This window comes from Topomyia yanbarensis, chromosome 1 (genome assembly GCF_030247195.1).
Source record: "Topomyia yanbarensis strain Yona2022 chromosome 1, ASM3024719v1, whole genome shotgun sequence".
Lineage (NCBI taxonomy): Eukaryota > Metazoa > Arthropoda > Insecta > Diptera > Culicidae > Topomyia > Topomyia yanbarensis.
The window spans coordinates 75,394,592-75,408,544 of record NC_080670.1 but is presented as its reverse complement, the minus strand read 5'-3'; the positions used below and the strand labels follow the sequence as shown (position 1 = coordinate 75,408,544).

The window sequence follows — 13,953 nt, the reverse complement described above, 5'->3', positions numbered from 1 at the left end:
TTGAAATGATAAGTTATGCGTTTGAGATGCACATCTCCCGGTTGCCTGTCGAATACCTGTAATTATTTCATGCGATTTTGTATGTATGAGTCTAATTGTGAGTCCTGTGGTAGTGTGTGCGGAAGGTGTGAGTTTTAGCGTTCGAGTCCAGGCGTGCATATTTGTAATCGCGTAATAGAGTGATCGCGAAGGGCTCGAGCGTTTGCAAATTAACGTGTTTGTCGCTTGCGCTAGCGTGTATGTAACTGCGCATGTATAAATTTGATTTTATAATAGGACTGCCATTCGCATACTAGCGTGTATTCTTGAACGATCGCGCGCGGCCCGTGAATCTGATGCTTAATTTTTAGTGTATGGTAGAGATGCTACAAGAGAGTCGGTTTCCTCACATTGATAAATTTTCGGGTCATGTCGCCATGGAACGTGTTGCCTAAAGGGCGAACACGAAATTATTGCGACACCGAAAATGTCATGCCAATTTTCTTATAATGTTTAAAATCAAACCAAAATTTTAGGGTAGTTTTATACATATATTTACTTCAAAAATCAAAAGAAAAGTTAATCGATGGAGCCTTGAGTGTAAAATTGAACGCATTTTCGCTTGATGCCATCAAAGTCTTCACAGTGTCATCCGGTACCAGTTTCTCAGTTTTTTTTTCCATTTTCTTAACATGTCCTTCTCGTCTTTGACTGTCTTCTTGCTCTTCCGAAGTTCCCGCTTCATCATTGCCCAGTACTGCTCCACCGGGCGCAGCTCGGGACAGTTTGGCGGATTCATGTCCTTTGGAACAAAATGGACAGAGTTGGCCTCATACCACTCCAGGACACTTTTAGAAGTGGCATGATGCCAAATCTGGCCAAAATAGCGGAGCTTCGTCGTGCTGCTGCAAGAACGGCAAAAGGCGCTTCTCGAGGCTCTCAGATATGTAGATCTCGCCATTTACTGTGCCCTTTGTCACAAAAGGCTCACTCATCAGTCCGCAAGAGCAGATGGCCTGCCAAATGAGATATTTGGAGGCGAACTTCGACATTTTCTTCTTCTTAAATTTGTCGTCCACATAGAACTTGCTCTTACCGGTGAAAAACTCCAACCCCGGAATTTGCTTAAAATCGGCTTTAATATACGTTTCGTCGTCCATCACACAGCAGCCATATTTTGTCAGCATCTTCTCGTAGAGCTTCCGTGCCCGGGTTTTAACCATCGATTGTTGCCGCTTTTGGGCAGTATCCGGAATTTAGTTGTTTGGGCAGTATTCGGAATTTAGTTGGAGCTAGTGTATTTGTGCCATCTGAGACGGCGTGCTCGGTGAACTATTCTGACAGCTACAAACGAACGGCCGCTTCTTCTTGTGTCCTTTAACAATGTTCGGAAACATTGAGATCGACGTATATGGTACGACGATACAAACAAACTGATATTGAGCAGCAGCATGCTAAGTTTTTATATCTGACTACAGCACAATGTAAGTTCGTCCTTTTTTGTGTTGTCCTCAATATGTGTTCTTCGTAGCTCCTCCTCTTCATTGGTCGATACACAAGCAAATTGTGTTGAACGCGTCAGAGTGCCGTTTACTTAGTAGCTGTAATGGAATACCTTGCTGTTAAAGTGTTGAAATTGGAAGGAAATGCTGTCCGTGACAACAAAAAGACGAATTATCCCACGTTTTCAGCAGCTGGCGATTCATAACATCGAAAAGTTGAACAAACAAGTGATCATTGCTCAAAAACAAAACATCCAATCAGGAGTGCTGCCCAAGAAGACCGAAAAGAAAGCATAAATCGAACGCTGAAACTCGCAAATGAGATGCATATTTCTGTAAAAACTGTCCGACGATCACACATTTTGAAGTAGAATACTTCTAACGTTTCAATATGGGGTCCCGTTTCAAAAATTTCAGTTGAGAAATTTTCCCAGGTTTGAAATGCGAATATCTTCCGTTCTACTGATCGAAATCGCAATATTTTTGCACTATCTGATGGGAAATTCGTGCACGTATTTCGTATTAAATTTCGGAATTAGTGCGATTACTATAAATAAACCAAAACAAGGATTTTCAGAAATCCTTCGAAAACAGCGTGGAAAATGCGCAATTTGCAAGCACATCTCACGCAGAGCCGTCAAAAAGGAGCATGTAAGCGTTTCATTACATACGGGAATGTTATATACACAGGTCACGCGAGCTTGTTTTGTATCAGTGGGTGCTCGCTTACTACACGAGCAACATGCTCGTCCGGACGGTACAATGAGCGGTATCATGTTTGCGTTCCCGTACCAAGCATCATCGCAAGGTTCTTCGTGATAAAATCCAAGGAATCCGCCATTCGGCGTTTAGCTCGTCGTGGTGGTGTAAAACACATCTTCGATTTAATCTACGAATGTTGATGGTGTGCAGGAAAATGTCATCCGAGATGCCGTGACCTACACTAAACACGCCAAGCGCAAAACCGCAATGAATGTCGTCTATACTCTGAAGCGGCAGGGACGCACTTTGTATAGATTTGGAAGTTGAAAAGCTAGAACTCACTTGCATCATTATAAAAAAGGCCCTGTTCAGGGCCACCAAAATCATTTCAAAGAATAAGTTTGCATTTTCTGTTTCATGGACTGTTTCTCCCTGGAGAGCATTTTGGGTTAAACCCTAAATTATGATGTATTTCAGTACGCAAATTGCAAATATAACCTGAAACAAACTGGAGTGAAGTGGAAAACATTTTTACTAGGCGCATTCAAAAAAGGTTTCAATTCTCAAACATTTTACCAAGGTTCTGTATTACATTACTCTCCTTACCCTGAGTGTTTGATAATCTCCGTATTGGAAACACAATTTCAAATTTGTTCTTTATCAAAAATATGTGGTCGTCCTGAAAAGGACGGTTTTTACAAGAGCATTTCTTTCTCAGCGTTAAATTTATACTTTCTTTTCGGTCTTCTTGGGCAGCAGTACAGCTTGCATATTGGACAACACGCCGCCCTGAGCAATGGTCACTCTGGAAAGCAGTTTGTTCAACACTTCGTCGTTACGAATCCCCAGCTGCAGATAGCGTGGGATATTTTTTGTTGTCACGGGCAGCATTTCCTACCAATTCCAACACTTCAGCAGCAAGGTTTCCATTACAGCTGCTAAATGAACGGGCGCTCCGACACGTTCAGTATAATTTGCTTTCCACGGTGAATTCGGCCCACGGCAAATTGAAGACAGGCGCGATTCGATCGGACTTTGTCTTTCACTTAACTTTGCCACCTCCGTTCGTAACACTAAAATAGAGCGAACACTGTTACCTTCCGCGCGAAAAGCCCGTCTTTATATACCCGCTTTGATGTGTATCGAAGGGGTGGAGCTTCGAAGAACACATATTGAGGACAACACAAAAAAGGACGAGCTTACATTGTGCTGTAGTCAGGTATAAAAACTCAGCATGCTGTTGCTCACGCTCAGTTCGTTTGCAGCATCGGAACTGTGCGTCGGTCGAACCTCCGAACAATAACCTCCCGCGAAATCCAAACCGCCGTCCGTTTGCTGCTGTCAGAATACCAAAGCTGTTACCATATACAGCAGCTCCAAGTAAATTCCGAACACTGCCCAAACAAAAGGCCCTTTTCAGGGCCATCAATTTATCGACAAAGAATCGAATTGAAGTTTTAATTATCCCACGTCTTCAGCAGCTGGTGATTCGTAACAACGAAAAGTTGAACAAACTGCTCTCCGGAGTGACAATTGCTCAGGGCGGTGTGTTGCCAAATATCCAAGCCATACTGCTTCCCAAGAAGACCGAAAAGAAAGCATAAATCGAACACTGAGACTTACGAAAGAAATGCTCGTGTAAAAACCCTCCTTTTCAGGATGACCACATATTTTTTGATAAAGAACAAAATTGAAATTGTGTTTCCAATACGGAGATTATCGAACACTCAGGGTAAAGAGAGTAATGTAATACGGCACCTTGGTAAAATGTTTGAGAATTGAAGCCTTTTTTGAATGCGCCTAGTAAAAATGTTTTCCACTTCACTCCAGTTTGTTTCTGACATATTTTCAATTTACGTACTGAAATAAATAATAATTTAGGGTTTAAACAAATTGCTCTCCAGGGAGAAACAGTCCATGAAACAGAAAATGCAAACTTATTCTTTGAAATGATTTTGATGGCCCTGAAAAGGGCCTTTTTTAATGATACAAGTGAGTTCTACCTTTTCAACTTCCAAATCCATACAAAGTGCGTCCCTGCTGCTTCAGAGTATAGACGACATTCATTGCGGTTTTGCGCTTGGCGTGTTCAGTGTAGGTCATGGCATCTCGGATGACATTTTCCTGCACACCATCAGCATTCGTAGATTAAATCGGAGATGCAGTTTACACCACCACGACCACGACGGCCAGACGCCGAATGGCGGATTAGGTGATTCCCTTCCTCGCATTTTCCTCGCTGTTTTCGAAGGATTTTCTAAAAATCCTTGTTTTGGTTTATTTATAGTGGTCGCACTAATTCCGAAATTTAATACGAAATACGTGCACGAATTTCCGATCAGATAGTGCAAAAATATTGCGATTTCGATCAGTAGAACGGAAGATATTCGCATTTCAAACCTGGGAAAATTGCTCAACTGAATTTTTTGAAACGGGACCCCATATTGAAACGTTAGAAGTATTCTACTTCAAAAACAAAACTTAATTAAAATTAGGTCTTGTGCCCTTAACGCGCAAAACGGTTTAGTCCAATTTTTATTACATAATACCAGGCGTTTGGTTTCTTGTACCAAAAGACAAGAGTTCGTCTTCGCATTCTCGTCAGCAAACCAGAGCTATATTTACTTCCCGGGACATCACTCGGGACATTAGGCTTTAGGCGTTCACATATGTCCTGTGAACTGTTTGGAATTTTTGTGTCTAACTAGTGCTAATTTGGGTACTAGTTTAGATACATCGTCTAACTAGACACCCAGATTGTGCTAGTTACTGATGAGATGAATTCGAAACACAAAAAAATACAAAACTTAATAAATTTAATTTTATTTTGAAGTAGAAAAAAATCGTTCTCCTTATTGGTGATTTTTATTGTTTTATTATTTTTTATAGTTTTTTCAAAACAATGGCTCACAAGTATAATTTGCGCACAGTAACTGCTGTAACAGTATCGTTGCGTGTTACCAATGTACTACTGGTCAGAATTTTTTTTTTTTTTTTTCATTTCAATTTCCATCGCATTTCGTGATATTTTCCGAAACCCGATTTTTAAACGTTCACTCTTCCAAATAATTGCACTTTTTTGAAAATGTCGAAATTCCATTTCATTACATTTCTAGACCATTCTTTCAACTTTTAGAATCATTTGATTTTGTTCAAATCCGTTAAAAATTCGCAAAGTTATAGTAACTTTTGCGAAAAAAGTCAAAGCCGCGATTGCTTCACTTTTTTTTGTTCAGACCAATTTATGTATCATTGATTCAATAAATTCCGTACTATCACTTTTACAGCTGTTTTCGCAATTAAAAAACGAAGAAAATGATGTATTATACATTTCTTTTACTTCCATTTTTACCTGCGAATATTGCAATTAAACGCGTGGGGTACATTTGTATCCCAGTGCAACGTTCTAGGGTGAAAAATGCAAGTGCAATGTTCTAGGGTTAATCAACATTGTCCGTCTTGTCCCACCAGTACACATATTTTTTGAAAGTTTGTACTTATTTACTCATATATTAACTTACCCGTTATTTTCCACGAAAGTGTCATTCTAGAGTTACATTATGGAAATGAAAGAAGAAAACCCGCGAAAAAATGATTTTGTCCTCGTTAAACCTTAACATCACAGACTTAAAAAATACATCCGCCGTACTGATTATCAATGTTTGCCAAAATTGTACACATTTAACAGTATTCAAGCGTGTTTCATTATTCAAGGATATCCATAATGAGGAAGTCTAAATATAATACAATGGAATTTTATGTTATATGCCTAAAATAACCATGTCCCGTCTTACACACCCACAGTTCCCCTATATTCAACAAAATACATTTTTTGTTAGTCAATAATAAGGCCCGGATTACTGCTCCCCAAGAACGCGCACTCAAAGCTCATTTTTTGGTATTGCGCATTGTACACATAAATGCGAAACGAATAATAAAACTACGTGTTTACTGTAAATAGTTTTTATCAGTGGTGGACTTGTTTACCATGAACTAAGTAATAGATACGACTCAACACTAATGCCGTTTATGTTTGGCCCCGAAACTTAGGCTGCAACCCCAACCGCTTTCAGTTAAAAGATTTGACATCAATTTGAGTTTGAACCTGACTCAGTTCCACTTGAAGCAAAAAAACGACATAAGACGACACAATGCATAAACGCACTTTCATGGAGTCCAGCTCAAAATCAAATAATAAAATTTCACGATATACTAGCTGTTTCCATTGGTTATTCGAAAAAAATCAATAATAGAGAGTAAATAACTAGAAATGAGCATGAATTGAACGAAATGTGAGAGTTTCTGAGTTTGCGCCATTCAAACCAACCACACTTCTGCGACGAATTTTCTTTGAGTGTGAATGGTGATGATGCCAGTATCCGTGCGCTGGATGGATACAGAAAGCTTACAAAATTTCCATGCTCCTCGCAACGTAAATAATTCTACAGTAGCATTGTATCGTTATAAGTGAAGGTAGTATGATGCGGTTTGGCCACATAACAGAGCCTATAATGATCCGAAGCGGTGCAAAACTGCTTGGGATTCGCCGGACGAGGTCGGCGCGATTTTGCAAAGGAACGTGCAAGCAAACCTGTGATCCACTCGTTTCCCGGTATTATCAAACACAAAGGCTGTTGCTATAAGCCCACGTGAGCGGCAGCGAATTCGGACATCACATGAAAAAAGCGGCGCAACCATATTAAGCTGCAGCAATATTTTTTTTTTGTCTATAAGTACTATCCCTTACTAAATGAAATATTGTTAATACCTAATGTGGCTACAGAGCATCACTTTTTTCGTCGCTGCCTCTGCCTGGCAGCGATCTCTCTAGAAACCTCAGAAAGTAGAAAAAGCTAAATTTTTACATTCAGATCAATGTTCAAATAAATTTAGTTTTCAAAATTGAAATAAATTTAGTTTTATAGTTTAATTTTCGGGAAGCTTTGTAATATTTGCGTCATGTCTATCCTGCCAACCGTAAAACCAAAACCTACATCGTCGCTATTGTGCTATCTTATGACAAGCGCCATTTAGCACATTTCGAGAAAAACGATTTTTAAAGTTTGACATTGGATATTATGAAACTTATAAATGGTAGAAACAATTCAATGAAGACAATTGATGCTTCTATCTATTCTATATTAATCTCTCAAATACTTGGAAGATCGGTTGACTATGTTGCGAGTATTTACTAAAAATGTTAACAAAAGTCGCACTCACACGTGTCATAGGTGTGTATTGATGACAAAATTTGTATGGCGTGTCATAATCGTGCATGGAAAATTTCCATAGAAAAAAAGCATCAATTATAAACTTTTATTCATATCTTTGGCTTCATTTGGTCTATAAACAATCGGTGAGACGCATTTTGAAGAAAATTAGTCAGGGATCCTAGCACAACTAGCTTTTTTTTATTACAGTGTTGCCAAATATCCTAAATTTCCAAACTAAAACTGCCTTTTTCTCACACTTCGTGCATTTTTCTTTTGAAACTGATTATGCCATTGTGTTTCTCAGATAGTTTTACACAAAAAAACATCTTATGCATCACGATAATTTGAACCAATCCCCAGATACAGTCATTTGAAGCAAAAAATTGAAAATTTATCAGCACGTTTCTCGCTATATTTCAGTAACCAAGCAGAATGTCAAAATTCTGAAAACGCCATTTTGAAGAGATTTTTTGGACAAGTAATGTGTATCTAACTCAGTTTACCCCTAAATGGCGTTTGTCATAAGATAGCACAACAGCGACGAAATGCATATGTAAATACCATATCTGTTATCATCATGGGATTTCACGCCACTTGCAGTCTGACAAGACCACAACTGACAAGACTATAATTTGATGCTGAACGGCCTATGCCCAGGGATGATAACCGGAAGAACAGTCCCTCGGCTATAGTTCCTATGTGTGAGTAACGGGTAAATGAGAGGATCATAGTTATCCTTGCTCTTCCGATGGCGAGTTCGTGGCCACATCATACAGCGCCTTGTCATTGTGGAAAGGAGATTCTTTGTTTCCCGCGGAATGCGCGTATGCGCCTCTGTTTACGGGTCCCCCCAACCCTATTTTGGCCCTTCGGCAACAGCAATAATATGAAGGTTACCTGATACACAAATTCAATATACTGTAAGCCTACCCGCATCCACTGATAATGCATTGAATTGACAGTGGCTTCTTACTACATACATACAATGCCGTTATACGCATAATTGCCCAATGTATGTTAGGGTGGGACAAAAATTAGATTTCTGCTCCGAGCAACTTTTTAGGTACCATTTAGGTCCTAGAACAACTGTACAAATTCTTAGCTCGATCCCTGAAACCATATTTTGCACATACTGTTTAATGTTTATATGGGATTTTGTATGGGAAAATGAACTTTCCCAAGATAATTCCTCCAGGAGCCGCCCATTTCTTCCAAAAAATAAACCGTTATGTGGCTTTTAAAAGAAATTTACAAGTTATTAAGCAGAAACCGACTGATGCTCTGACGATTGATAAAATATTCATTTTTCTAGGAACACTGCTGTTGGTTGTCCAATTAACTGCAATTTCGTCTTAATCTTCTCTAAATGTATCAACACCAATTATTTGTACAGTCTAGCCACTTCACAAGACTTTTGAAAGATAAATTCAAGCTTGTTTTGTAATAAGAGAAAGTTAAAATTTTTGTACACTGTAGTCTTTTTATGCGGATTTTCAAAGTAACGCGGCTTTTTTATGCGGATTTTCAAAGTTATGCGGTTTTTTGTAATGCGGATTTTCAAAGTAATGCGATTCTTTTTATGCAGCTTCCTTTTAATTTCTAGGGCATCACCTAAAGCGACTTTTATCGAAAGATAGATCCTCGTGAATGCACATACTTGAACAAAAGACAAAATGTTCATATTTTTATTTTAGGTTATAAATTACTAGTCTTTGGGTTAAGGATATGAGAAGCATTCTTGATGCAGTGAAAATAAAAACAGAAGATGACTGCATACCTTTTTACCTTTCTCATAATAAAACTTATGCAATCGATCGGAATTTCGACTTTTTAACCGAGGCCCGCAGAGCCGAATCTCTTGTACCATTCGACTCAGTTCGGCGAGATCGGAAAAAAGTCTAAAGTGTATTTTTTTACTTGGTGATAAAGCTTTTACGCCGACCCGGCACACGTTCAGTAGTTAGACCATACTACCGATTTCGTCCATCGTGTGCCAGAGTGAGGAACTCTGGACAGAGAAGATAACTCTGAACCCTATTCCTCTAAACTCCACCAAGAAGTCGGACATTTGCCTGATCCCCCCGATTCCATTTGAAATGACTACTTTGGGGGGAGGCGTGCTAATGCACTTCACTTGATTCCAGGTCTAGCTGGTCGTGCTAGATTTCGCTTGTCTCGTAACCGCCATATTAATCCTGCTCGACATGATATTCTACATGCCTTCCTCTCTATGTTGACCAGTTGGATGCCGTGGTCGATCTGGCGATTCCGGTTGGAGGGTGGCTTCCGGTTCACTGGTGCCCCAACGACCAGGGTCTGTCGCGTTCGGTGCTACTCGACGTAGTTACCGACGGTGCAGCTAGCCTACCACGGCGGAGAGTTCCCCGATGAATGAATGTCTCCTGCAACCGTTGACGGACACGTTATTCTTCCTTAGATGAAGTCCGGCAGAATGCCGAGGTCAGTCCAGCGATTCCCAGTGGAGGATTACGTCCGGTTCACTGGCGCCCCGATGATTCAAGCCGGTGATTCGCTACGGACTACTCGGAATAGTCCCCGACGGTGGATCTTTCCTACTCCGACGAAGAGTTCCCCGGCAGTGGAAGATCTTCCGAAACCGATACTACCCGGGCAGATGCCGAGGTCGGTCCTGCGATTCTGGGTGGAGGGTGACTTCCAGTTGACAGGCGCCCCGACGAGCATCTGCCGGAGCTAATTCCCGATCTATTCGAACTAGTCCCCGGCGGTGGAACTATTTCCCGACGTTGAAATTTCTCTCGAAATCGTTATCTCGATGCTGGTCGGTTAGGTGCCGAGGTCAGCCTTGCGATTCCGGGGAGTCACGGTTCCGACAGCATAAGTCATTAAGTGACTTTACGCTTGCCTGGACATGCCGCACTCAGGTTATTCGCATTCAATGCCAAAAGATACTGACTCCTGCGTTGCAGAAGAAAAAGAGGTGAGTAGCCGGGAAGTTCTAAGCTTGCTCATATGACCCTACTCCACACTTTTCTCTAAACTTTCTTACTGCTTGCTCTTCCTTAAGCACTATGGCTCTTAAGTTATGCGGTTTTTTTATGCGGATTTTCAAAGTTATGTGGTTTTTTATGCGGATTTTTTTATGCGGTACGTATCCCCCGCATAAAAAAACTTCAGTGTATATAATTCGGCCGTCAAAAGCAGTGATGCTATGAAAAGTGAAATTTGAATCAATCTTAAGGGCATCAGTCGGTTTTTGCCTACTAACTTTTTTCACAAACATCAGATCGCTCGGCGGACTTCTAGACTTTGTTTCCTTGACAAATTTTCAACAAAAATAATATATCAATTTAGTTTTTAGGAGGTAACGGGTGACTCTTGGAAGAATTATTCTGCAAACGACGATTTCCCCATGTGAAATCCCATGTAAACTTTAAACCGTGGGCGCAAAAATATAGTTTCACCGAACGAGCTTAAAATTTGCGGAGTTGTTCTAGGAGTTAAATCGGACTCAAAAAGTTACTCGGAGCAAAATTTAATTTTTTTATGTAACCGTGTTCCACTTTAGTGTATATAGGAAATCCCGTAGAACATGGGACAAATATGCATATAACGGTAGTACATACATATATCGTCCAGCGGATCCTGAAAGCTTTAGATCTTCATGCTAGCTTAGCTAATAACGGCACTTTCTCAGGCGCAATACCATTAGTAAGGATAGTAGTAACAAAACTATACATATAAAAGTCAATGTTTGTATGTATATGATTTATAGACTCCCAAACGGCTTAACGGATTGCCGTAAAAATTTATACATAGGCATTTGTTATGGAGCGTGTTTGTGTGCTATTGGTTGGGGATTATCTACCCGCCAGTTGGCGCTTCGGAACAGATTGTGTTTTACTCCTATTTCGCTGAAAGTTGCAGCAACGCGCGATGGGTACTAGCTAGTTGTTTATAATCGAAACTACTTTAAAGCTGCCCTCCTCGATTTTGTTAGTTTTCATACAATAAGCTATTTATAACCTTTTCCAAAAAAATCCCCATTTTTCAACAAAACCGTGATTCGGAAGTTACCTTGGTCTGATTTGATTGTAAAAATATATTCTCGTACAAAGTCATGCGTAGCCTGTCTTTCCCGCTCCTGCTTTGAATATGTTCAAAAAACCTGTGACCTTCGATCTACTGATCAGAAAACTCGAATCAATCTGCTGAAAGCTTTTTAAACAAAATTTACTCCGTGACCTGAAATTTTGAGGTATACAGAGCCACTGTTAATTTGCTTAAGGGTGGAGTAAGGGTTTCAGTGTGAAACAAAAACATGGCGATTTTTTTTAGAAATTTGGGTGAAGCAAATTGATCAAAACTTTTGTACATTATACTATATAATTTTAATAACATTCTGTGATTTTTCTATGCAAACATATCGACAAGCGAAGCGGTGACGATACTTTTTATAGAACGTCTCTGGAAAAAACACGATTTGTGGTGCCATTTAAAAACTACTTAACCGATTTATTTCAAACTTTGCATACACATTCTATTTAAAAATAGCCTGACCCCTACAAGTTTTCGAGACAACTTTTCAATTGAGGGACCTTCTACTCATAAAATGGGGGAATTTTTCATGAAAAATAGCAATTTAAATTTCAAATGAGTAAAAAACCCTTGATTGAAAAATTACCTCAAAAATTCTTCGTAGAGGTTAGGCGTTTTTACATAGAATGTAATTTGTAATGTGTAGTTTTATTGCGCACTAAAATCTGTTAGTTTACACTGTACATCAGGAAAAGTATTTTGGTTAGAGTAAATGTAAATTGAATGTATGACGGCGCCGGTGGTTGAGTGGTAAGCGTGACCGTCACTCATTCCAGTTGGCCTGGGGTTCAATTCCAGCCGAGGTCACCTCTCTCTGGCGTCGGTAAAGAAGAAGTGATCCAACTTCTATACTCTTACTAACAAAAATATCCTCCTCCTCAAGTGGTACTTGTGGAGCGAGGTGTATACAGGTGTACACATTTTTTTCTATGTGTGCATCAGCTGTCACTTTTTTCGGGCAAACAAGAAGAATGAAGAAGAAAACAGAAGCACGTGGTCTCATACTTTATTCTGATTGGTTAGTGATGTAAACATTTGCTCTTTTGCGATCCCGGACGCCATACTTATTTTTACCACGTGCTTATAAGCTTCTTTTCGATTGGTCGGTTTGTTGATTATGTGCTTCGCGGTCCTGGGCCGCCATGATTAATTTCACTAGCAACAAACCAACACACTCAAACTTGACAATTGTGAACACCTATACTATAATGCATCTCGCTTGTGGAGTGCGCAGTAGTATATACCTAAGAGAAGAGACGAAAACAGGCTTCTTGCTCTTCTTAATTTTCTCGATTAGGCCCTGCCGTAAATCTGAAGACAGAAAACGTTCGTCGTTGCCAGATTCCTTTTGCATGTTTTTTACAATAGCTGAAAATAATTGTACCTCAAAGCTCGCACCTCAACCATGAATTTACAATGCTAGCCGCATTTTAAAATTTAATTTAATTATTATTCATGTCTCTATTAACTATACACGTAGCTATATCGTCATTCAAGACTTTTATTCAATTGGCATGAAATGTGATGTGTATGAGAAGCAGCCATAATAGATTCAGCAGCACTGTTTTCTATCCCGTTTGTAAATATAATGAACGCTCATCGCTGGCAAAACGACCAATCAGAAACTGGTTCAATATTGAGGTTAGGACTGGATCAAATTAGCTACGCGCAGGCATTGCATTTATCGCTCATATGAGTAAATGCGCCCGGATAGTTTGCTACTGCGACAATAAAAACTCACATTTTCACACGAAAAGTTATTGGCACTCACACAATTTCTCCGGATAAATAAAACGTGTTATTTCTCCGGATAAATAAAACAGTCGGAGAATGAGTGAATGAGTTTATCATGGTATCCTTTTTTTGCTCGATGCTTTCCTGTCGTTATTCCAAAACACGAAAAAACAAGTCTATCATACTTCTTTGCCGCTTTTCTTTGCAATTAAGTGTATTTTTTGAAGTTTTTATTGATTTCCACGAAATTAAAATTTTATCACCTTCTCCGGTGAGAAGGAAAAAGTCAAATAAATTTTATCCGGAAAATCATTCTCACGCTATTTGTGGAGGCGGAGAATTTTGCGACTCATCTCGGAAAAGTTGGACATCGGATAAGCTTCTTCTCGCGTGAGTGAGAGAGAATTACAATGCCTGGCTACGCGATTGTCTTCTCTTCTCTTAAGCGGACCCTACACGAGACAAGAATATTGTCAATTAAAAGTATTGACAAGACTACTGCAATCCGTCAATCCCATTTGAATTCTACAGAATCAATATTTTCATAGCGTCCTTACACGATCAATATATTGATCAATAATCGATTTATTGTCAATATTTCTGCTCGTGTAGGGCCGCTTTAGGTATATACGGCCTCTAGCAAAAGCAAGTATCGGACTAACCATTCCCTTCCATTTCCTTCCGCGATCTACGTTCGGGCCTGTATTGACCAATACTTCTAGAGCTTTTTTTCAATACATCATATC

General features: G+C 39.6%; 1 protein-coding gene across 8 annotated transcripts in view; it reads right to left on the bottom strand.

Annotated features, from left to right (window-relative positions):
* The window catches only part of LOC131677965 (synaptosomal-associated protein 25), a 202,616-nt gene extending 189,277 nt beyond the window's left edge, over window positions 1–13,339 (bottom strand). For 7 of the 8 annotated variants that reach the window (XM_058958071.1, XM_058958075.1, XM_058958072.1 and 4 more), the window contains exon 1: window positions 13,245–13,339. In XM_058958071.1, the coding sequence (XP_058814054.1) occupies window positions 13,245–13,324 (80 nt within the window). In that variant the 5' untranslated portion in view covers window positions 13,325–13,339. Of the gene's footprint in view, window positions 1–5,704; window positions 5,731–6,170; window positions 6,189–13,244 lie in introns of those variants that run through there. The other variant, XM_058958076.1, reaches the window with a different exon arrangement.
* Window positions 13,340–13,953: the final 614 nt, after the last annotated feature.